Here is a 24,549-nt window from a genome sequence, read left to right on the forward strand (position 1 = left end):
GTATAGTATGGCAACAAATGTCATAGTATAGTAAGGCATAAAACTCCAAAAAAACGTCATAGTACAGTATGGCAAAAAATGTCAATAAACGTCATAGTATAGTATGGATTAAAACGTCATAGTATAGTATGGCAAAAAATGTCAAAAAACGATATAATATATTATGGCATGAAATTGTCAAAAAACGTCATTGTATAGTATGGCAACAAATGTCATAGTATAGTAAGGCATAAAACTTCAAAAAAACATCATATGATAGTATGGCAAAAAATTGTCAATAAACGTCATAGTATAGTATGGATTAAAACGTCATAGTATAATAAGGCATAAAACCTCAAAAAAACGTCATATTACAGTAAGGCATAAAATTTTCAAAAAACCTCACAGTATAATATGGCAAAAGATATCATATTATAGTAAGGCATAAAATTCTCAAAAAAACGTCATAATATAGTATGGCAAAAAATGTCAAAAAACGAAATAATATATTATGGCATAAAATTGTCTAAAAACATCATAGTATAGTATAGCAGCAAATGTCATAGTGTAGTGAGGCATAAAACTTCAAAAATCATCATATTATAGTAAGGCAAAAAATTGTCAATAAACATCATAGTATAGTATGGCAAAAAATGTCAAAAAACGTCATAATATATTATGCTATGAAATTGTCAAAAAACGTCATAGTATAGTATGGCAACAAATGTCATCGTATAGTATCGCATAAAACTTCAAAAAAAGATCATATTATAGTATGGCAAAAAATTGTCAATAAACGTCATAGTATAGTATGGCAACAAATGTCAAAAAACGTCATAATATATTATGGTATGAAATTGTCAAAAAACGTCATAGTATAGTATGGCAACAAATGTCATCGTATAGTAAGGCATAAAACTTCAAAAAAAGATCATATTATAGTATGGTAAAAAATGTCATAGTATAGTATGGATTAAAACGTCATAGTATAGTATGGTAAAAAATGTCATAGTATAGTAAGGCATAAAACCTCAAAAAAACGTCATATTACAGTAAGGCATAAAATTCTCAAAAAAACGTAATAGTATAGTATGGCAAAAAATGTCATAGTGTAGTAAGGCATAAAACTTAAAAAAACATCATATTATAGTAGGGCAAAAAATTGTCAAACGTCATAGTATAGTATGGCAAAAAATTATCCAAAACGTCATAAAACATTATGGCATAAAATTGTCAAAAAATGTCATAATACATTATGGCATGAAATTTTCAAAAAACGTCATATTAAAGTATGGCATAAAATTGACAAAAACATCATAGTATAGTATGGCAAAAAATGTCAAAAAACGAAATAATATATTATGGCATAAAATTGTCTAAAAACATCATAGTATAGTATAGCAACAAATGTCATAGTGTAGTAAGGCATAAAACTTCAAAAAACATCATAGTATAGTATAGCAAAAATGTCATAGTATAGTAAGGCATAAAACCTCAAAAAAACGTCATATTACAGTAAGGCATAAAATTCTCAACAAACGTAATAGTATAGTATGGCAAAAAATGTCATAGTGTAGTAAGGCATAAAACTTAAAAAAACATCATATTATAGTAAGGCAAAAAATTGTCAACAAACATCATAGTATAGTATGGCAAAAAATTTCAAAAAACGTCATAATATATTATGGTATGAAATTGTCAAAAAACGTCATAGAATAGTATGGCAACAAATATCATAGTATAGTAAGGCATAAAAATGGCAAAAAAAACGTCATAGTATATTAAGGCATAATATTGTCAAAAAACGTCATAGTATAGTATGGCAAAAAATGTCACGGTGTAGTAAGGCATAAAACCTCAAAAAACGTCATAGTATAGTTAGGCATAAGAATGGCAAAAAACGTCATAGTATAGTATGGCAAAAAATTTCATAGTATAGTAAGGCATAAAATTGTCAAAAAAAGTCATATTATAGTACATCATAAAACGTCATACTAAAGTAAAGAGTTACAGTCGGCAATATACCTAAAATGCATGTATAAGGACTTTAAGAGGAAGCCAGATTGCCCTGACAGAACCCATGCAGACAAAAGAAGAAAATGCAAACACCTAACAGAACGGCCACAGACAGGTCTTGAACCCAGAACTTTCCCATTGGAAGGCGAGAGCTCTAACCACTGCACTACTGACACTCCTCACAACTGAGATATTTTTCATAAGGTACAAAAAATTCATAGTATAGTAAAGCATAAAATTATCAAAAAACATCATAGTAGGGTATGGCGTAATACGTCAAAAAACATCATAGTATAGTATGGCAACAAATTTCATATTACAGTAAGGCATAAAATTTTCAAAAAAACGTCATAGTATAGTATGGCAAAAAATGGCAAAAAACGTCATAATATATTATGGCATGAAATTGTCAAAAAACATCATAGTATAGTATAGCAGCAAATGTCATAGTGTAGTAAAGCATAAAACTTATATTATAGTAAGGCAAAAAATTGTCAATAAACGTCGTAGTATAGCATGGCAAAAAATTGTCAATAAACGTCATAGTATAGTATGGACTAAAACGTCATAGTATAGTATGGCCTAAAATTGTCAAAAAAAACGTCATAATACATTATGGCATGAAATTGTCAAAAAACGTCATAGTATAGTATGTCAAAAAACGTCATAGTATAGTATGGCAACAAATGTCACAGTATAGTAAAGCATAAAACTTCAAAAAATATCATATTATAGTAAGGCATAAAATTGTCAAAAAACATCATATTATAGTAAGGCATAAAAATGGCAAAAACGTCATAGTATAGTATGGCAAAAAATGTCAAAAAACGTTATAATATATTATGGCATGAAATTGTCTAAAAACGTCAAAGTATAGTATGGCAATAAATGTCATAGTATAGTATGGATTAAAATGTCATAATATAGTATGGCATAAAACATCTATAAACTTCATAGTATAATATGGCATGAAATTGTCAAAAAACATCATAGTATATTATGGATTAAAATGTCATAGTATAGTATGGCATAAAACATCAAAAAACGTCAAAAAACATCATGGTATAATATGGCATAAAATTGTCAAAAAACATCATAGTATAGTATGGATTAACACGTCATAGTATAGTATGGTAACAAATGTCATAGTATAGTAAGGCATAAAAATGGCAAAAAAACGTCATAGTATAGTAAGGCATAAAATTGTCAAAAAACGTCATAATACATTATGGCATGAAATTGTCAAAAAATGTCATATTATAGTATGGATTAAAACATCATAGTATAGTACAGCAAAAAAAAAGGAAAAAAAACGTCAAAGTATCATATTGTAAAAAATTGTGAAAATACGTCAAAATATATCATGGCATGAAATTGTCAAAAAACGTCAAAGTATAGTATGGCAGCAAATGTCATAGTATAGTAAGGCACAAAAATAGCAAAAAACGTCATAGTATAATATGGCATGAAAATGTGAAACTTCATAGTATAGGATGGCATGAAATTGTCAAAAAACATCGTAGTATGTTAAGGCATAAAATGTCATGGTATAGTAATACATAAAAATGTCATTATACGTCATAGTACAGTAAGGCATAAAAATGATAAACAACTTCATATTAAATGTGCCGTCAAAATGTGATAAAACGTCATAGTACAATAAGGCATAAAAGAGTCAAGAACGTCATAGTGTAATATGGCATAAAAAGTCTTCAACTGTCACAACCTTACATGTCGGCCTTCAGCCAATCACCTGTAAGCTGTCAAACTCTAAAACTGTCTCTCTTTCTCTGTCATTCAACTGTCATTTCAGCACAGCGAATAATCTGCAACCCACCTCCACCCCTTCTCCACTTCAACCATGGACACCAGACCATCTCCAATCAAACCATCCAATCAGAAGTTCCCACATCAAGACGTTCCCTTTCCCAAGCTCCATTCCTCATCACCAGCACCAGTGTCTAGACTACAGGGGAAGATTCCTCTTATTGGAAGGACCTTAAACCTATGGATCTTGTTCATAGTGATCCACTTCCTGCCGGGGTCTAAGCACCAAACTCTATTACTTCTATTCACAATAAATTTCATTTTACTTTAATTCTCATACTCTCTTGTTCTTCTAATTAGTCTCTCCTGATTGAAATGTGAAAAAACATAGTATAGTATGTCAAAGAAATGTCATAAAATGTCATAGTACAGTAAGGCATAAAAATGTCAAGAACGCCATAGTATAGTATGGCATAAAAATGTGGAAAAAAAGTCATAGGATAGTATGGCATAAAAATGTCATAAAAAGTCATACTATATTAAGGCAAGTTAAGAAAACTTCATAGTATAGTACAGCATAAAAAGTCATAAAAACATCACAGGATAGTAAGGCATAAAAACGTCATAAAAATGTCAGAGTATATTAAGGCATTAGAGTCACCAATAAACCTAATGTGCATGTCTTTGGACTGCCATAAGAAGCCAGAGTACCTAGAGGGAGCCCACACAGACACAGGGAGAACATGGAAACTCAACACAGAAAGGCCACAGCCTGGGGTTTGAACCCAGAACCTTTTCACTGTGAGGCAACAGTTCTTAACACTGTATCACCAAGCCATCCCATGAATAAATCATCGTATAGTAAGGCATAAAAACGTCATAGTATAGTAAGTCATAAAAAAGTCATTAAGGCATTAAAATGACATAGCATAGAGAGGCATAAAAACATATTTGTCATCTTTTTTTCAACGTTAGCCAGGGTTTTGTGTGCTTCTGAATTCCTCTGCTGATAACAGAAATGTTTGTGGTGAAATATTTGAAAAGAAAAAGTCAACAAAAATTCTAAAAGTTAAATTCAGATTGTCAGAGCATTTACCATGAAAAAGTATTTGTTTCAGTATGGATTGTCCAATTAAAATCTACCTCTGAGATGTATGATAATGTTAATGTCAAATTAAATAGCTTAAAAATAATTATATGGTGTAAACCTGAAAATAGGAATACTTTCAAATCTGCAAACATAACATGGTATGAATTACTGGCTGGTAGTGAGACTGATTCATGGATTTTAACTCAGTTTACTGATTTAAATCAAAACACAGCCCTCAAAGTGTTAACAAACCATAAGAGATACATAACTTTTAGCATATTTCTGCTGCTTGTTTCTACTCAGACATCTTTGTATATCATGAAGGCGTTTTACTGTTCACTTCACTTTCATGAGATGATCATCATCGCTACCAGTGAGCAACCCATACCACCTCCTGAATGTTTCCTTTTAATCGACAAGAAGCTACAGTAATGTCTGCATTCTAACCTTCAAGGACAAAGCTTAAAAAGAAATACCACTGAATTCTAAAAGTTAAGAAAGAAAAAAGAAAGATCAAATCATTGCCCAGTTTTAATGTGCTTCAAGACTAGAGTTGTTTGAACTACTTTAGCCCATTTCCCATTACAATGGATTCATTGTAAACAGTAGAAAAAATTATTTAATCGATTATGTCGTCGTCCCTCTCTATTTGGGCCGTCTGATACAGTCCTCTTTCTAACTCAATTTGACTACGTCAGTTTGTTCACAAACGCTGCTGAAAGGCGGCAGAAAATTCAGGACAGAGCCTCAGTGAAGATAGTGCTGACATCACTTGCTTGACTTCTTAGTATTTTAGGCTGAACTTGGAAGACCTGCAAGACCAGATCTGCCACAATAATTAAGACAATCAAAATAGAGATATTTGTTTTAATAGAGATCATTCTCTGTCAATCCATTATAAAATAGCAATTAAAAACTTTTAAATTCAGATATTTACATATAAACAAGTGGCTGTGCAAAATTTACAAGATATTGGCAAAAAGCATCATATTTTGACATATTTATATACATGAAAAATAAGACAAATTTTCTCAATTTGAACTTGTCAATTGATAAATCTACAAATAGCAAACTTAAGTATATACAGTAATAAAATTTGCCCATAAACATTCTTTCATAAAATGACAAAAGGTATAAAGACCAAATTAGTATGTGCACTAAAAATACAAAAAGTTATAAAGTGGGTATGTTCATATGATCGACTAGTTTTAGAAAACTGATCTGTCAAAGTGCAATCCTTGTTCTGCATTTCATGCCCATGTTTTCCAAACATTACCAACATCATTTATTAAAATGTAAAAATGTGGATGCACAACTTAAAAATGCGTGATTCACTTAAAGAACTGCGATCAAAACATTACTGGGTTTCATTTCTCCATATTCCCATTTCTTAAAATTCACATTATAGCACATATGTGACACAGCATGAAGACTTTACATCACTAAGAGTAACTTCAGTTCCAGTTTAGACCATACTGATATACTGACCGTTTTGATTTGTTGAAGTAACATTAGGCAGCCACATATGTCCATTCTTCTTTTTTTTTCTTTTTAAATGGTACAAAAAGCAAAGAACAAATGTGTTTGAGATGGACGATCCATCACAGAAAATGTCCTGCCCAAATACATTTTAACCAGAAGTTACTTCAACATCTTAATTGAAACAAGTCTTTGTCTGACATTTGTAAAAGGCAGGAAAATGACTTGATAGCGTGGCTTCTTGGTAACATTATGCAAAAGCACAGAGCCAAATCCAGATAATTATTTTCATAATGTGAATGTTTCATTATTCTTGGATCTTCTAAATAACTCGTCAGATAGCTTGCCACCAGGATATTGACAGAAAGCCAGTTGAATTTTTTACCATTGCTGAAGAAATTACTGGAAACAGAACAAAATCATTTAAAAATGTTTGATAGGGATGTAAAGTATACTAAGTCTGTGTAGCAAATGTGCTAGAACCTGAATAACAGCGTGTGTCAGGAGCTCTCACTGTTCAAATACCAACACCTGCTATTACACCATGCACAACACATATAAATAATAATTTTTGTTTCCAATCAAGCAAAGACAAAAAAAAAAAAAAAAAAAAAAAAAAAAAAAAAAAAAAAAAAAGCACACATCCTACAAATCTGGAGAGAACTGTTGGATAGATGAAGTTACTTGAAATGAACAACACATTCTAATCCATATGGCTGAGAAGGAAGAAGGCAACTGATCAGAAGACAAGACTTGTCAAGATTAATCTCTGTAAAACAATCCACAGGCATTAAAATGGTGTTTTAAAATAGTAGAAATGTGTGATAAATTAAAATCTCTGTTAAAAACTTAAATAAACAGAGTGTTTACGTTAACATGGTCAAGAAAATTAGCATTACTGCAGTTTTGTAAAATCAGGCTGCACCTGAATGTTGCACATTAATCTAACATGGAACCAATTCGCAGAGATTTGCTGCTACAACCCAGATATCAGTGCAAGGACACTGACAAGGTTTTCAAATCTGAAGTGCCCAGTTCAGTTAGAGATTTTTCTTCTGTGCAGCATGAGGCAGTGCATGAGGGAAGTGTGGTTGAGTGCAACTGGTCTCTGAAGAGCAAACTGAGCTGAGAGGCACGCTGAAATCAGGGCCAAGTTCCAATATTTGCTCCATTTCTGCGCTGAAAATACAAAAGGCCTGTGCTCGAAGAGGCTTTTAGAAGCTGATGTCCCTTCAGTGTTCCACATAATTCTCTTCCCATAGACAAACGTCTCTTCATTCAGCAGTGGGCAATCAAAGAATGTACCGGTAGAGACGATCTGAGCTGACAGTCAACTCTGCTTCCTTAATGCCACTGAGTAAGGTTAGTCATTTTAATGTGGATGTTATTTCAGGAAGCCTTTATAGAGCAGGTGTGAGTGACTGGTCCCTCTTTCATTCTCCAGGCAGAAGAGCAGGTCCCTGAGGTTGACTCTGGTGATACGCTGTCGCATAAACTGTCTGGACCCTGCTCCACCAGAGACTCCAGGTTGGGAGGGCCCTGACCCTGAGCCCTGGACGGTGAATTGAAGCAAACACAAGATAGATATTTAGTCTTTTATTGAGCTTTGAGAATTTGAAAAAACAAACAAAAAAAAAGCACAACTTGTCTGTGTCCAAAGGTTCCATATTCCTCACCTCTGCACTGTCACCTCTAACAGGAGAGTACATTTTCCGTTTTTTCCTGGGGCCAATTGCTGCCAACGCCGTTAGGTTGGCTTCTCTCTGCCTGATCTGAGCCAGCTCCTGCTGCTGCATCTGGAGCACAGGTAATAACATAGATGAGTCTCACAGTCCACCTCATCATAATACTTCACAACAAAAGCAATCACTCAGTGACTCATGGCAGCATATGTTTACCTCTTTGGCCTTCTGTTTAAGTCGGAGCTGCTCGGGGTCCTCTTGCCGAGACCGAGACTGCAATAATGTAGAGGACATCTTAATATTTCAAGACGGATATGTTCAATTCATTCAATCAATTGTTTTATTTATTCACTCACTCAAAGTTAGCATATCTGCTCTCTAGCAGGCGAGGAAATGTATACTAATGACACTGTCCTGAGATCACTCGCCCTTCTATATGCAGTTATGATAGTGCGTCAATGATATTGTATGTCCTTGCCTATAGACAGTGGGGACTTTACGCAGCACTACTTAAAGTCTAGCCTAGCCTAGGATTGTTACCTTGGCAGCCTTCAAGAGGATCTCTCTCTCCTGCTCTTCCTTCCTTTGCTTCTCCATCTGATCCAGCTGCTCGAAGAATTTGAGCTGGGCTCGCACATCGCTCACTTGCTCACACCGCTCGTCCTCCTGAATGTTGAATGAAGATAAGGACAGGAAGATGCAATAAGAGAAGCTGGAACAGAGTAAATTTCAATGGGTCTTGCCAACTCTAAAATTACAGTGATTAATTATCACCTTGAAGGTTAAGTTCTTCTGCTGTGCCACTTGTGACACCTTTTCTAGCAGGTTTTGTAGTCGATGCTGTGTAGCATGCGAAATGAAGTTGATCACATCTGTTCCCAATTCGCTGACACCAAACTTCTTTCCTGTAACAACAGGAGTGTGGATAAAGATTTAGTGAGTGAGACAGTGTCAACCTTTAAAACCAAGAACATGCTGTACGTGTTCACGTGTCTCACCAATCTCAAGAGCTCTCCGAGTGAGTGAAGAGGTGGACAGGAAGGCCTCATCCTTACAGGAACGAGTCATTGTGCCAACAAGCTCAGAGTTGGTTGCTAAGATACGGGCACTCTCCTCTGACAAGTTGACTCCTGCCATGGAGGCCACATCATTGATATCATCATCATCCCTGGATGAAATGGAAAGTGATGAGAGACATAGTAACATCAACACAATTTGCACCTTTTTTTGTTTGACATCTCTGAGATACTGAGATCTCTTTGTCGTTTGTGTACATTTATACAAAATGATCTAAACAGGTTTGTTCAGTTGCAGCTGTGTCCTATAACTAGAAAAATACCAAAACAGCTAAAACAATGTAAATACTGAGATAATTCATCATGCACCCTAAAAACTGTCTGACCAAAAAACTACACTTATAAAACCATCAGTGCAGTTCATATATCAAAGCAAGACACACAAATGCTAAGTGCCCTCTAGTCATAACATAAAAAATATATTGGACAAAAGGATTGTACCATGGGGCATGAATGTAATGAAAGCAACAAGGACTGCACCAATTTAAGACCATCTACTTTTTCTGAAGATCCTAGAATCAAATATGTGCACACAGTGGTTTTAAAGTGGAACAAAACGTCCATATCAACAGTCATCTGATGAGACGAAGAATTGAAAGAAAACATCTTTCAGAGAGACACTGTGGTCACTCTGATTTGTCTCAGCAGTTTAAAAGTCTGTGCCGTGACACTTCCTGTTTTTTTTTCAGTATATCCAAACACACAATAAAATTGTTCTCATATATATTTACATGCTACCTTCCTGGGCACCTCGATCACATCACAATGTTATGCTCACATTTTTGTCTGACTGAATAAACCAGTTTTTTAGTTACACCTGTACAATCTAGTGCAATCCACAAAACTGCCCTATAATAAATCCAATCTGTGTCTGTATTTATTAATAGTGATTTCTCTCTGGGACATTAATGCTTTACTCCGTCTTTGTAAATGCAGAAATATGTTCAGTTTTTCTTGACAGAGAGGAGTAACTACCACAATATATTACGCATAACCGCTTATGTTTATGAAGTCATTATTTAAGAATTGCTGCATTAATTAGCAAATGTGACTACAAACACAAGGGTGACAAAATAGGAACAAAAACCAGGACAATAAACTGACACACAGAAATTCTGAAATTGACCAAAGACAGTTTTCAAGTACAGTTTTTAAACTGATTTACATTACAGCCTACATCAGTAGTTACAGCTGTACTGCTGAATGAATTCAGGACACAAATGTACAAATGTTTGGCTCAACACTCAAGAAAATCACAAGGACTTCTGGTTTTCAGTGAACAGGTTGTAGAATATTCAGATTATATTACAATGTTTGATTGAGAAAACCTTGAACCTGGTTAGATCATGTTACACAGCTCCTGAAAATGCATCACTTCATGTTGGTTTTCCTTTTCTTTTAGCTCTATATGGCTGAGGCTGGATGCTTTCTTCTAATTTCCAATTTTACTGACTCAGTTTTACATGGTGCACAGTGAATCTGTTTGTGCAGTTGCTTGAACAGCTTTCTGAAGCGTTTTTGTTATCTTTTGCCCCCATGCCAATGCACAAGGCCCTAACAGGGTGACTTTATCATATCACTGTGTAATTTTTATTGCAAGAAAATGGGTTTTGCCTCAACATGAAAATTTATGCAGCAAGGTTAACCAGAATCGAATGTCATCTTCCGCTGTGTGGAGGTGTCTGTGGTATGTTTGTAGTACATGTTGTGTTTCTGCTGTTCAGATGTTATGTTAAAAAAAAATGAATCCAGACACACAAACAGATGAGAGTAGGATGACATGTTGATTGTATAAAGTATACCATGATGGTGAGAGTGATATGACTAGTAAATGTAAATCTGACTCTTGCTCTGGTATTGATAAATAAAGCATGACTACCTATGCTTTATAAGAAAAACACCTTCTTTTGATATCCCTGAAAATACAAGGGATGCAACTAATAATTACTTCAGTTCTTTATTAATCTGATTAAACAATTTATAGTTTGGGCTATAAAATGTCAGAAATTAGTGGAAAAAATCTGATATTTTATATTGTTCACAATAAATACATGCTAAAAAATCTTCACAATTTCTAACTGTGAAGTAGTGAATGTTGAAAAATGACTCAATGACTCAATTATCAAAATGCTTGTCGATTAATTTTCTGTTCTGTTTGACAAACCAATAACACTAATCATTCCAGTTCTAAAACACGTGCCAAATTTATTTTGCACAATGTAGAAAAGTGTAGGTTTGCAATTGCTAACCACTGGATGATAGTTCCAACGTCAAATATAATAATAAGATAATTATGTAAATTCTCAGTTGGTTTTGAAAATGTAAAGTACTGAAAATATGTTACTAAACCTCTAAAACTCCTTCAATACAGACTATCTGGACACTGATATTTACGCAACATTTATCTGAATGTGTCACAGACCTGAAGGTTCCCCCTCCTGCTTCCTTCAGCTTGTTCTTCTGAGCAGCAGTGAGAGGAGCCTGACTGACTACTTGTACTCCTTTGGCCCCTGAAGCCAACGTCTGCTTCACTGCTGAAACTAACAGTGACAGAAGCAAGTTCAGATTTTTGCTGCTATCTGAGCAGAACACAATGTAATTGCAGTTAAAATTGTAAGTATGCAGTTTAAAACATGCACTCTAGCATTAATAAAATTTGTCTTGTTTTCAGAATCAATTTTGGCATCTTTGTACAAGTGTAGAGTCCTGCAATTACATACAGTATCCAGAAGGTGGCAGCACTTCCATACTGTATATAGTGAATGTGTGAAAGACCAAATACAGACATGCTGAGGTGGAACCATTGTATTTTTGTGTTGTTCAGTGACTTTCTTCAATGGATTTGTTTAGCATCTAGGTCTGTCCACCAATTCTCACTGGACACTGTATGATGCACCAAATAAAGAAAATAACAATATACAACATTAAGAGCATTAGTATTGATTTTCCAAGCCTACTGAGATACAATGGAAGCTGGAAACTGTTGAACACACACCTGTCTGCAGCTGTTTGACCACCTGTGGCTGGCCCACAATGATGCGGCTGTGCGGTTGTCCTCTGAGTGTTACCATGGGAGACTGAGCCAGCGTCACCTGTGGCCTCACCATTGCCCCCTGTTGTTGTGGCACAATCTGTGAACATTCAGTGACAAAGAATGAGAAACAAAATCATAGCACAAACAAAAATAAGAGATTAAACTCATGCCAATTGCTGAAGTCAGACACAGGTTTAAAAAAAAAAAATCCCACATATTACCAGTCCTTGTTTACTGTGAGGTGCCTGAGTGAGGCTGATGACTGTGGTTTTGGTCGCGGCAGTGCTGGTGGCTGTGGTGGTGGCAGTGGAGAGAGGAGGTCGCAGTACCACGGCGGTGAGGGCCGTGGAAGCTGCTGCAGCTGCTGCAGCAGGCTGAGTGCTGGGCTGAGGCAGCAGGCTCTGCTGAATGAAGGCCTCGGAGTCTGGGGTCATCTGACGCAGCGCTGGGAGACTTCTCTGAGGACAGAAAGAAAAAACATACATTACTTGGATTAAGTCACTGACTCATTTCCACACAGGATAGATTTGGTTATTATAAAACAAAAGTAGCAGCATTTCATGATACGTGGTGCAGTCTCTATGATATACTGTACTCTGAAAAAACACACAATGTACTAGTTGAACTCCCTGTGTGTTTGGATGAGGCCATGCAGAGAGGATTGTTGGACCAGGAGGTCCTAAGAACTTTGGGTGATGGAGAGAAAAAATTCCTGAGGATATCACCATATGTGCACATATGCTCAGTTTAGTGTGAACAATAGCATTGATGTGTGTTCACATATTTTTCAAAAGCAGACACAAAATACCTCTTTTTATAAAGAGGAGTTGCAGGAAGCAATAGCATTAGTTTGTAGACAACACGCAGACTTCTGTGTGGATAAAGAGAAAAGGCTCCTTTTCTCCCTCTTCGAAACCTTTGGGTGCCTACTAGCTCTTCACAATAGCTTCCAAAACAGTTTCAGCATGTTGGTGTTATACCACCTTAACACATAAACTTTGTATTTGATGTAGGATAATAAACCCATTGTTGAACCCATTCATAACACACTGCCTTCACAGTTTAATTCCCTGGTTATAACCGTTTAAACGAGACCTGGTCGGCAACTTCAGTTCCACGCACAGCTATTAAAACCACACGATTATATCAGTCTGTGTTTGCTAGATGGAGTCGTTGACTTTCAGTTACTGCCCCAGTGTTTACACTGAAGGAGAAACAGTGTCATTTTACACGATTTAATTATTTGGCATTCTTATGGAAAGTAAATGCAACAACCTACACTCTTTAACAATGATGATGTTCATGTGCTGAATCTCTGACATTCAAGAGGGTAGATTATGTGGTTTAGATGACAAGAGATGTGCAAACCTATATTCATTTAATAGTATCGCTGTAGAAACCAACACTTTTTATAAAAATGTATGGATTTGAGCAGTCTTTGCAAGCACTGGTTAGAAGCAGAGTTGTGAAGCCACGTCATCATGTCAGTCTGAACGAGGTACAAGTTGCCTTCAGTTTGCATGTAGCACAAGTGCAAAATATCACTAGAGCTTGTGCCTTGTCTTAACACAAGCTGTGAGTCCTGCACTCACCTGCATATCTACAGTATGTACCATGCTGCATCAGCCATTATATTTGGATATAAGCTGGTTTATTGCTGATCTCACCTTCAGGAAAGGCACAAGGTACGGCTGTGGTGAGGAGTTGAGCTCCCGGTATAACCTGCTGGTGAAATCTTCAGGCTCTATCTTTGCTTCCTGTTGTACAATAGACACAGAGGATGAATCAGAACAGAAAAAATGTAAGTTAATAAAACAGACTGAATGAATGAAAAGAGAGGTATGAAAATGAAGACAGACCGATTTTTAACAGAGATGGTGAGAGAGAGAGATGAAGGATAAGATGGAAAAGCAAGAAAAAGAAGCCACGAAGGAGAGAAATGTACCAGCAAGTTCTTGACCAGCTCCTTAACGCTGGCTGTAGTCTCAGAGGACTGTTTCCCGCTGGATGCCAGCTTGATCAGCGTGGACAGAAAGTTTCTACACTTTTTTACATTCTCCAGTGTCTCCTGCGAGCACAGACAAACAACACTTTTCTTAAATATACACATTGGCTTTACAGTAGAAATGTAGAGCAGAACACAAAATACCCTAAAATTAAATGTCTGTGTAGTTCATTATTTTATTTGAGACAGATTACTCAGACAAAAGCATTTGAGGTTAGTACTTCTCTCTTACAGCTGTGACAGCTGTCGGAGTGACAGGGGTCCCAGTGGCTCCAAGGGGCCCTACCCTCTGTGTTACTGCTGCGGCTGCAGATCCAGGCTGTACTGTGGTGGGTGTTCCTAGTGGCTGACCCGGGGTGGTGGCAGTTCCTCCCAGCATGATGGTGTTCTATATGAGTCAGTGAATTTGCAGTCATGAGATGAGACATAGGAAAATGACATGGCCAGATTAACAGTTTTGACAAGTCTGTTTCCAGGGCACAGTACATTCAATTTTACTAGGACATAATTAAGTGTTATTTTTCCTAGAAAGAGCTAGACATTGTGTTTGCTGTCACAGATATCTGTATACTTTGTAAACAACATTCACTTTTCAGAGCTTCACAATTCTCTTCTTCCACCCCTAAATTAGAGCATGTTATAAAAATGTGATGTACAAATCAGACAATGAAAACAGATGATGTTTAGTAAAAATGTATTAACCTTTAAGGGGACTTCCATGGCAACCAGAACAATCATAATTCACAAGAAAGAGTAATACAACCAGCAGTGTTTTCGAAGTGAGCAAACAAAAGGCCAAGCAGAGAAGACAGAGAAATTAAAACGAATGTGCTTGCCTTGACGTAAAAACCTAGCCCTTCATAGCAGTTATTTAGCAGAACAAGATGACCGTACAATCTATGAAACAGGTCGGCGCCTGTTTTTTTAACAAGCATTTCAGATTAGGAAATCCATCCTATCTGTTCCAAGAGGCATGGCTTTAACCCTATCTTAGGCGTATGAGTAAAAGCATTAAATTAACTCTCCCATTCAAGGAAACTTCTCCTATTTTCTCCAAGATTTATGAGAGCTAGAGAGCTGTTCCCAGGAGGTGGACAGTTACGGACAAACGTGCATGTTAAATGAGAAATGCAAACGTGAAGAACAATTTGTCTAAAACAAGAAGCTTCCCCAAACACACAGACTGCATTCAATCCTCCTCTGGATTTTGTTCGTGGAATAATCTTTTTTTTTTTATACTGTTGGCAGTCCTAACCCAAGCAACACCAAACCACGATGAGGGAAGCAACATTGGTGGGCTATCTGTGGGAGTTTAGTGGACGCAGGGAAATAAATACCTAAAGGGATGTGTGGTGAAGTTACCTGCAGCACAGGAGGCCTCTGCAGTTTGGTGGCGGCCGTCACAGTAGTCTGGACTGTGGAACCTTGTTTAATAATAGTGGTGGGGGTAACCGAACGAGCCAGCAGTGACGCACCTGGAGCCTGCAGAGCAGCAGGGGATTTGAAAGGAGGTGTCACACATGACATTTTATGTACAAGTTAAGCAATCCTGAGAAAAATAACATTGCGCTACTGTCTCGAATAAACAGTGCAAAAACATTTTTTTAAGTTACATAATTTCACTGTGCATATGCTACTTTAAACTTCTGCGGCTCCCTCAAGAAAGATTCTTGCTTTGCTCCATGTCATCTTTTTTTAAAGCAAAATATTTTCAAACAGCAGCTGCAGCATTTTTTCCACTCACAATTCTCTTTTTTTGAGCATCTTTTCTGTTTCTTTACTTATTTTGAAGTTGGATGCAAAACTCCTCACACGCTAAATAAAAGCAGTCCATTTTGACTGGTCATTTACCATTCAGCCACAGTGTGCATAAGAAAGCAGCACCCAAAACGTAATCAAATAAGACTGCAATACAAAATACATAAAATCGCCTTTAGGTTTTGCTGTTTACAATATGTAACTAAAAAAACAAAGTTGGTTAGCTTTTTCTATCAAACAGTAAAATTGTATGTACAGTAAAACACATTGTGCCTCACTTTACCTATGACACTGAAATAATTGCAGGATGACTATTGAAAATGTGTTCATTATTGTGATTGCATACACTGTTGTTGTGATGGGATGCAAATTACATATTGTTCAGGCCTGGTATTATGGATGCAGAGATCCCACCTTTTCTTTCTTGATACCTAAACTCAGGGTATCAGCTAATGTTGACAACACATCTAATATACCTGCTCTTTTTTACTGTTTCAGTTTAAAATCTGCATACTTCACAGTGTGGAACTGCTTGGTTATCATCCCTCTGTAGCTGCACATCATTTCCTAATTGATACTAAGTTCATGTCAACTTCAATTATATTGTTCTTGAAGGTTTACAGAATTTTGCCATTACAGTTATATAATACCAGTGACAAAGAAAGTATTTAAACTGAATCAGTCACATCTGGCTGATAATCAGCCTACTCAATAAGGTCAGTATCTGCGGTATCTGCAGTATCTGTGTAAAGATCATGTATGAGTCACATTTTCTGTTTGTGAGTGTGGCCTTGTGTCCAGCAGTCCCAGTACCTGTAGAGATGTGATCTGGACAGGTGGAGTGCTTGTGGGGGCTGCAGGTCGCGGAGTCATGGCGCTTTGGGACTGCGACTGAGCCTGCATCTGAGCCAAAGTCTGCTGGTGAATAACCAGCAGCTGCCCACTCTCACTGCGAACCAAGACCATGCCTGCAAGAGGCAAATGTCAAGGTGGTTAAGATGTCAAATGTCAGGGCTTTTCTATCCTTTTCTAAACCTCATCAACATACTGTATATATGTATGTATACACTTTCTGACATGAGGGTGTATGAATTACTCATCTGTAGGTCTATTAATGCACAGATATTACCTTGGCTGGGAGGTTTATATAGAGAGATTTCCAGCCATTCACGATCAGAACAAAATGAGCCATAAACATGATATTAATCAAGAGCATCTCAAGCCACAACACAATGTGTAATTATAGGTTGTTCAACATCCTCAACACAGCACAACTCAAAAGTAAAAGTTTTTTACTTGCTTTCCAGACTTTATTGGAGGCCACTGCATTACAGTGCACTGGTGTTTTGCCTGCCCATTCAGTGAAAAAGCTTGGCTCCAGTGCACAGTAATACACTGATCTACAAGTTGCAGCGAGGACATTCAGGAGAATTAAGCATCAAGAGAAAAAAATGTTTTGCTGAGATGTAGGGGGGTACATGTCACTAAATATTGTGGCTGAAATGTTGTTGTTCAGTGACGATGTTTGCTGTGGCTTAATGGTCTGTCCGGCCATTCTCTGGTTGAAATAGCTCTATACACAGGACTCTAACCCACAGATAATTTCCATGCATTGGCCTTTCGATATTTGAGCAATTCATAGTGCTTTATGTAAAAAGAATCTAAATTATCCCATTAATACCCTGAAGTTTAAATCAAAATATGCCAGTACAAAACATTAGCGTATTATATGAGGTCAGAGACTGGTCTAACCATTAGCCTTTGCAAACTGTTTAAACCACACACAGGGGATAGATACTTAGTTATACAACAGATAGCTGCTTCTATAAGAACAGTTTGCTAGTGTCTCCAACAAGGTAAAGTAAAAAGAATCAATAGATTGCAACAGAATGCTACGTCGATATACTGTGGGAGGAATATGAGCGCTGACTGCCCTCAAGGCTTTTCATCTGGTCTGCAGTTAGTACCTTGACAATCTCTAATCTGATGTCTGTGGCTCCAGAAGACAATCAGTTGTGTCCTCTCTGGTAAATTACTACAAAACGCTTCAAACCATTTCCTGTCTGTTCACACAAGAGCAGCTAAAACAAAGTAGGGTTTGCGTTTGATAGCAACAACTTTCTGACAAAGTTATTGCTCCTCAATAACTTTGTCAGCATAAAGAGGAAACATTGCCACATCTAACTTGTTGGAGAAAACTGCCTGATGCTCTTAAATTAAACTAAACTAAACTAAACTAAATTACCTGGTGGGAGCTGAATGTTTTGGATATTTGGTGCGTTTTGTTGGGGCTGGGTGAGTCGAGGGGCCAACACCTGTGGAGCAATAGTTCGTATTCCACCGGGAGTAGTGGCAGCGATCGTTGACGGCACTGAAGTCCTTAAGTTTTGCAAAACAGTAGGACTCCTCATGGTTGCGGTTGTCCCTGTCGCAACAGTTGAAGCCACGACACCAGTCTGCATTATAGTCTTTGTGAAGTCGACTTTGTTGACGAGAGGGCCAGCCGTGCTGGTGACACTGACGGCTGGTGATGTTGAGACTGTGGCAGAGTTGCCTCCGCTTTGTGAGGTGTTAGTTGGAGTTTGCATAGGTGGCCTCACAAGCGTGACCGTGGGTACACTTTTCACAGAGGGTTGAGACGAAATAACAGGCGAAGTCACGGCATTGTGCACACTAGCCGATGTAGTCCGAATAATAGTACTTGGTGCAGCAGACAAAACTGCCGTGCTTCCTTTGCTCACAGAAATAGGTCCGTTGTTTACAAACGTGACAGCTGGCTGGGAGTTGCTGCCGCTGCTGTCAGCAGATGCACCTCCGGGGATATGACAGTTCATCACCACGGAACTTCCATTTAAAGTTTGAACACCAGTTTTTCCAGCTTTCCCGACACAAGACGTTGCATCTGATACTACCGTAACGACTCCGCTAGTTGTCCCCGACTTGGACTGACTCTGAGCGGCTGTCATGCTCGCTCCAGCCGCCGATGTGGTCCCTGCTGCTCCATCCATGCTCGAACCGAGGGATCCCGTACTGTTAATGATACCTCCTTGCACTCCTGTCCCTACAGCAGCGGAAACACGTGAAAACAAGGGGGTGTCGAACAACTCTCCGATTCGCATTAGTTTCGGGAAACACACAAGTGAAGCCAAGTTAGCTATAATCAGTTTAACAACGTGACCAAAATAAGCTACTGTTAGCTAACCGGAGTGGGCAGCTATCTTACCTGCTTTAGCAAGCTCTTGTTGTGAAAGTCCCATTTTGCTGCCCTGAACATTGGAATTACTACCTACAGCTGAATTGCCGACGTGATTTGCTGCAGACTGGATCTTTGCTTCTGTGTTGACGTGACTTGCTCCTATCAGCTCAGACTCCAGAGACCCGACCAGATCACTAACTACTTTTTCGTCTACCTCTGTGTTGAAGAAAACATCATCCAGCAAATCGGAGCCCGCCGCCATCTTTGCACAGCTACGCTCGTTCGTGAGACGCATGCGCCGATTGGATGTACCCTGGGTGACGCAACCTCACCGGGTGCTGTGATTGGTTCGTCGAAGAAAATAAAATCTGGAACAAATGGTTGCGAGCCGCAGTTTAGAGTGCCAGCGGTGGGTCTTAGCTCCACGGGAAAAGAAAGCCTACATCTCACAGAGGTGTTCCTGGTGGGACTTTATCACATTGAAGAAACTGTCTGGGAAAGTTTCTGTGTAGTTTAACATTTCTTTGTGGATTCACGCACAGTATCGAAGCATTTTGTATCCATTTGACTTTATCGTAGACGACTCAAAATGGCTGCGTTGTTGCTATTTTTTTCCAGGAGACCCACAGAAGCTGCCGTAGCGCTCTCAGACACACAGCAGTGTTGTTTGGCTATCTGGATGTCTAACTCTTGAGAGCGCCGATGAGCAATTACTAGAGAGAGTATGCTCAGGTTTCTTGACGCCACAGGAGTACACATATGTGGCTTATACGTTGAGAAATATGAGAAATGTTGCCAGAACAAGTAACACAATATCACACCACACACCCTCCAAATAAATGTTCCAAATAATCACAACTGTAAATGATGCCACATATCAGACAAAATGAATCACACATGAAAAGTTGAGCGGCTAAAGGGGACTAACAGTGGATAAGTGCATGTTTCATTGCCAGGTGCGTTTCAGCCAATCAGTGGGCGTAGTTTCAGGTCACCTGTGGACGCGTATAAATTGTTTGTGGTTGCTCCATGGTTTGGGTTGTGGCATGTGATGTGCGTTCTTGTGGACATTTGTAAGGAGCTGGCCTGGATATTGTGTAACCATGAGTTCAGCAAAGCCGTACATTGGATGTAAAATAGGGTTAATTTCAAAAGCCCAAAATCGTTATGAGGGGATTTTGTACACAATTGATAAAGTAAACTCTACAGTAGTGCTGGCAAAAGGTGAGTGATCTAGGCCCATGCACATGGGGATGATAGCAGTGCTATTGAAACATGGATGTCACTTTGTTTGTTTTCTCAAACATTGTCTTTTTACTAGTGAAGTGTTTTGGAACAGAGGGGCGACCCACTGACAGACCAACACCACCCAAAGATGATATCTATGAGTACATCACTTTCCGGGGAAGTGATATTAAAGATATCACACTGTGTGAACCTCCAAGATCTCACCATGGCCTGCCCCCGGATCCTGCAATAGTACAGGTATATTAGAACTGCATGGCTCACAACCCACAGTAAGAGAATCAGAAAGTGGAAAAAAAAATCCAGATAATGTGAGTTCAATTGTTTTAATGTATTTTGTTCAGTCCTCCAGTGCAGGTGTTTCAGGTGTCTACTCGGCTCTTGGCCCATTCAGCCCCCTAAGGATGCCTGCCTATAACCAGCTTTCTGCCAGCTCTCTACTTAATCAACAGTATGCTGCAGCTCTTGGCCTTGGTAAGTAAATGAGCATAAATTAATTCATAGTAAACTGACCACAGACTCAGACCCTTAGTCTAGCTGTATGCTTTTAAGTAAGTTGTTTACATGATACAGTATTTAGTTGTGTTCATCATGCAGGATCTGTGCTTCCAGGGTTACATGTTAGAAGGGGTCCCATGGTGGAAAAGGCTGTTCAAACCCTCCAAATGGAAAGGTCTAGGCAGTGGAGAGGCTTGACTCCATCCCAAGAGCAGGAGCAGAGGTGGGACAGGAGGCGGCTCCAGAGGACAAGAGGAGACAGTTCGCAGACCAGAAGGGGCTCTGGAACCATCAGTAAGTATGTAGAGTTCCAGGGATGAAAGGCAATATAAACTACTGTCCTCTAATTCATTTTGAACAGTCCTAAAACATTTTACAATTGTGTGCCAGCTTATGGAAACTCTGCATATCTATCTGTGCAATCGCAAGCAAGCTTAAAAGTGAGCGTGAATGTTTTTTTATTTAAGTGAAGTCAGGCCCAGTTGTGCCCAAAGCTCAGCAGGAAGCTCGACAGCAGACTGATGAAAACAGGCCGCCGCCACCACCACCCCGAAGAAGACAAGGTAATTGCTACCATACAGGTTTGTTGTGATTATTTATTTTTTGACACAAATAACAGGAGAAACTGCTATTAACAATCAGTGCATTTTTTTTTGTTTTTTTTTTTGTTTCGTTATGTTTTAATTATTCCCAGGAGCTCGGAGGCGCAGGAACCGTAGTAGAGGCCAGTTGATGGTGGCTAATGCTCCGTCTGCCACCCTTAAGTTTGACACAGACTTTGATTTTGATTCCTCAAATGCACAGTTTATTAAGGAGGAACTGGAGAGGGAAGGGCAGGACAGGATGAATATGAAAGGTTGGTTCATCAGCTCAAGTGATCACAAATGCATCACTGCATTTTCATCTTTTGCTTTATTATTTTATATATATATAAAAAATGTATTTATTTTGTTTATACTCAATGCTTGTTGAGGGATCAGCTTAACCCTTACTGTGTCATACTATGATGTACAGTTATGAATCCTCTGTCTTGCAGGTCAGCTCTAAATCCCTTTAAATTGTAGGTAGTATCTTAGCATCAGCAGCAAGGCAGATTCTGGTGCTCAACATAGTGGCAGTGATTTACTTTAATGATGATTATCTTCTGTTTCCATGTGTGCAAATATTTTTTCATTTTGATGTTACCCTTGTGAGGTTTTCCACAGCATATCCCTCCAGGTTACATAAAGTGCATGTTTCTGTCTGTAGATGGAAATCATGAGGTAGAAAAGAAAGAAAAAGGGGAATTGCACTCGGCTGCTCAGGATGTTCATTTTGGACCAAAATACTACTATGACAAAGCAAAGTCCTTCTTTGACAACATCTCGTCTGATAATAAATTCAGGTAAACTAGTGGCATTTTTAAAAAAAAAAAAAAACAATTTTTTTTTTTTTATCCCCAATAGTCAAACATTAATGTCTCCAGTATGTAGAGCTACAAGCTTCTGCCTCTTTTGCTTTCAACCAACTGTTTCAGACTAACATGGGCAGAGGAGCGGAAGCGCAATCTGGAGACTTTTGGGGTCCCTGGACGGTTTCTGCGGGGCCAGGGCTTCAGAGGTGGATATACTGGACGAAGAGGACGGGGCGCTGCTCAGAGTCTACCTTCTTTCAGAACCAGGAGTGGACAGCTGTAAAGGTCAGCGTTTGATACAGGGCACTAAAGCAACCCCTGTCCCCCCCTAACTCCACTGATTATTTCCCTTATGTATATAACAAATGGGGTTGTGTTACCCATTTACCTGTCTCTGTGTCTTTTGTCATGGTGATGAGCAAAAGCAGCTCTGTTGGTGCTGTAGGAAGGATCTTTTTTGTTTTTCTCCCCTAGGCAGTAGCCCTGCACCCATATAGCCAGGATTTTCTTTTTTCTTTTTTTTTTTTTTTCTCATTTAGCTTCATTTTTTGATTATGGATGCATGGCACACTAAATGGTCCATTTCTGTGATAATTTTCTTTTTCCTTGGGATATTTGCCTGAAGAGTATTATTTATTTATTTTTTTTCTATTAGATGGCAGTGAATATTGAAGTTTGGTGTCTTCTACTTGAGGAATTTCACTCCTAATGTTTGTTTCATGTTCAGTACTTGGCTCTGCAGCTTGGGAGTACTCATAATTTGTATTTATATTTAATCAACAAATGTTGTGAACTAATGAACTAAAATGTATTTAAATGTTAAATCTTGTGCATTGCTTTATTCTATCATATTGAAGCAACAAGTGAGAATAATGGAAATAAACTGGAAATTGCTCATGCACTTGACTCATGTTCTCTGTCGCTACCACACATTGTATTGTGTTCCTATATAGTCTTTGACATGTGTTAGAGTGATCAAAATACATGGAAACCTTTGGTGGAACCATCCAACTCTATATGTGATCACACATCCTAGTGTCGGTGTGTTAACAGGGAGACTGCTTCCTTGTATTTTTAATATGGAACTAGTGTTTTTATTCTTCAGCATATTTATGGGGGGAGGTGTCAAATTCTAAGGCAACAAAAGTCTTCGATGGGTCGCTTGATTTATGAAGACTGCAGCCATCCCTGATTTTTAACAATAGCCTAACCATGGAGCTGGTCTATATGCGTGTCAGGTGCATGGTGGTGTTGTCACATATGTGAGCAGGAGACTGTGTCATAATGTGGAGTTTTTCTCAGTTTGCCTAAAACAACTTTTGCAATCACACTTCTCAATTGCTCCTGAGGTTTTTTGAGACACTCAGCAGCGTGTACAACGTGGACTGATTGGCTTTCATGAATCAAAGGATACCTCGTCTACAGTGAGGGAAAGTGGTAGGCTACTCACTGCCTGGGCTGTACCAAAAGATGAGGGAGAGGGATTTTCCCCTATCATGTAAAAGATTATTATATGTGTCGTCATTTGCATGCAAACTATAAATAATACATTCAGGAAAATCGCATGTTTAATTGCGCTCAGAGATATCCATTGTTTTCTAATTTAGCTTCCTTGGCGACAGCGCGCTGGCTTTGTCAATACCCCTATTTCCTAGTAATGGAGAAACTATGGAACCAAATAGAGGGCAGCGCTCAAGATAATAAATATTAGAATAAAAGAAGCGCTTTTTATTTCACATATGACAAAATGTCTGTGGCATTTTCATCGGCGCGCCCCAGGAGTAAAGGGGAGGTGACACAGCAAACGATTCAAAAGGTAAAAAAAAAATCTTGATGCGTCGCTGCGTTTGTTATTAAATATTCTAGTCTGGATGGGAGTGTGCGGTCCGCTGCTAGTGCAGGGAAAGTAGCCTGTGGTGAATATCAGAAGAAATGGCAACTGGTATTGTAACGGTACAGTCAGTTGAAGGTGCGAACCAAACAAAGCCATGGCGGTGATGTAGGCGACCGCTGTTACACGCGCAACACTGGCAGAGTCCCTGTGTCCTTGTGATGCTCTTCTTCTCGCTTCTTTTCCCGACTAATAATGAATGTTGCTTTTTTTTTTGTATGTGAAACAGATCAGCCTTAGATTTTCTGACTTGTTTCCACGAATTTTAAAGCACAACACCTTCTCTGGGTTTTATTAGAGGTGCCGGTTCCTTGGCAGACAGTGTCCCATTAGGTTTGAATGGTTGTTGTGGACAGCCGCTTTGTTGCAAAAAAGAAAAACAATACATATAGGCTATATAGACACTGAAAACGACAGGGTGGTGTAGGATGGAGGGAAAC

The 24,549-nt window shown here is 38.3% G+C and overlaps 2 protein-coding genes across 2 annotated transcripts; one reads left to right on the plus strand and one right to left on the minus strand.

Annotated features, from left to right (window-relative positions):
- Window positions 1-5,705: 5,705 nt before the first annotated feature.
- LOC111671544 (transcription initiation factor TFIID subunit 4) lies at window positions 5,706-19,377 on the minus strand. Its single transcript, XM_023428665.2, has 16 exons — window positions 19,110-19,377; window positions 18,132-18,947; window positions 16,700-16,854; window positions 15,491-15,610; window positions 14,361-14,516; window positions 14,069-14,191; window positions 13,791-13,880; window positions 12,345-12,581; window positions 12,085-12,220; window positions 11,512-11,629; window positions 9,012-9,181; window positions 8,788-8,918; window positions 8,554-8,679; window positions 8,230-8,286; window positions 8,008-8,127; window positions 5,706-7,883 (listed from the first exon to the last, which is right to left on the minus strand). Exons 1-16 carry the CDS (start codon window positions 19,375-19,377, stop codon window positions 7,716-7,718), a joined length of 2,991 nt encoding a protein of 996 aa, XP_023284433.1. The 3' UTR covers window positions 5,706-7,715.
- Window positions 19,337-23,119, plus strand: LOC111671546 (protein LSM14 homolog B-like). The gene is made up of 8 exons (XM_023428666.2): window positions 19,337-20,306; window positions 20,404-20,567; window positions 20,672-20,801; window positions 20,940-21,119; window positions 21,293-21,388; window positions 21,520-21,681; window positions 22,074-22,209; window positions 22,342-23,119. Exons 1-8 carry the CDS (start codon window positions 20,186-20,188, stop codon window positions 22,499-22,501), a joined length of 1,149 nt encoding a protein of 382 aa, XP_023284434.1. The 5' UTR covers window positions 19,337-20,185; the 3' UTR covers window positions 22,502-23,119.
- The last annotated feature ends 1,430 nt before the right edge of the window (window positions 23,120-24,549 follow it).

Source organism: Seriola lalandi, unplaced genomic scaffold (genome assembly GCF_002814215.2).
Source record: "Seriola lalandi dorsalis isolate HSWRI2012SDOR001 ecotype SW California unplaced genomic scaffold, Sedor1 jcf7180002054884, whole genome shotgun sequence".
Classification (NCBI taxonomy): domain Eukaryota; kingdom Metazoa; phylum Chordata; class Actinopteri; order Carangiformes; family Carangidae; genus Seriola; species Seriola lalandi.

Bases quoted from the DNA above. Each gene is read 5' to 3' on its own strand.
- LOC111671544 (XM_023428665.2), bottom strand. From the start codon at position 19,377: ATGCGTCTCACGAACGAGCGTAGCTGTGCAAAGATGGCGGCGGGCTCC. The intron at 14,192-14,360 runs GTAAGAGAGAAG...CTGTGCTCGCAG, and splicing joins CTCCGACAGCTGTCACAGCT to GAGACACTGGAGAATGTAAA. The intron at 12,221-12,344 runs GTAATATGTGGG...GAATGTTCACAG, and splicing joins CTCACAGTAAACAAGGACTG to ATTGTGCCACAACAACAGGG.
- LOC111671546 (XM_023428666.2), top strand. From the start codon at position 20,186: ATGAGTTCAGCAAAGCCGTACATTGGATGTAAAATAGGGTTAATTTCA. The intron at 20,802-20,939 runs GTAAGTAAATGA...CTGTGCTTCCAG, and splicing joins TGCTGCAGCTCTTGGCCTTG to GGTTACATGTTAGAAGGGGT. The intron at 21,389-21,519 runs GTAATTGCTACC...AATTATTCCCAG, and splicing joins ACCACCCCGAAGAAGACAAG to GAGCTCGGAGGCGCAGGAAC.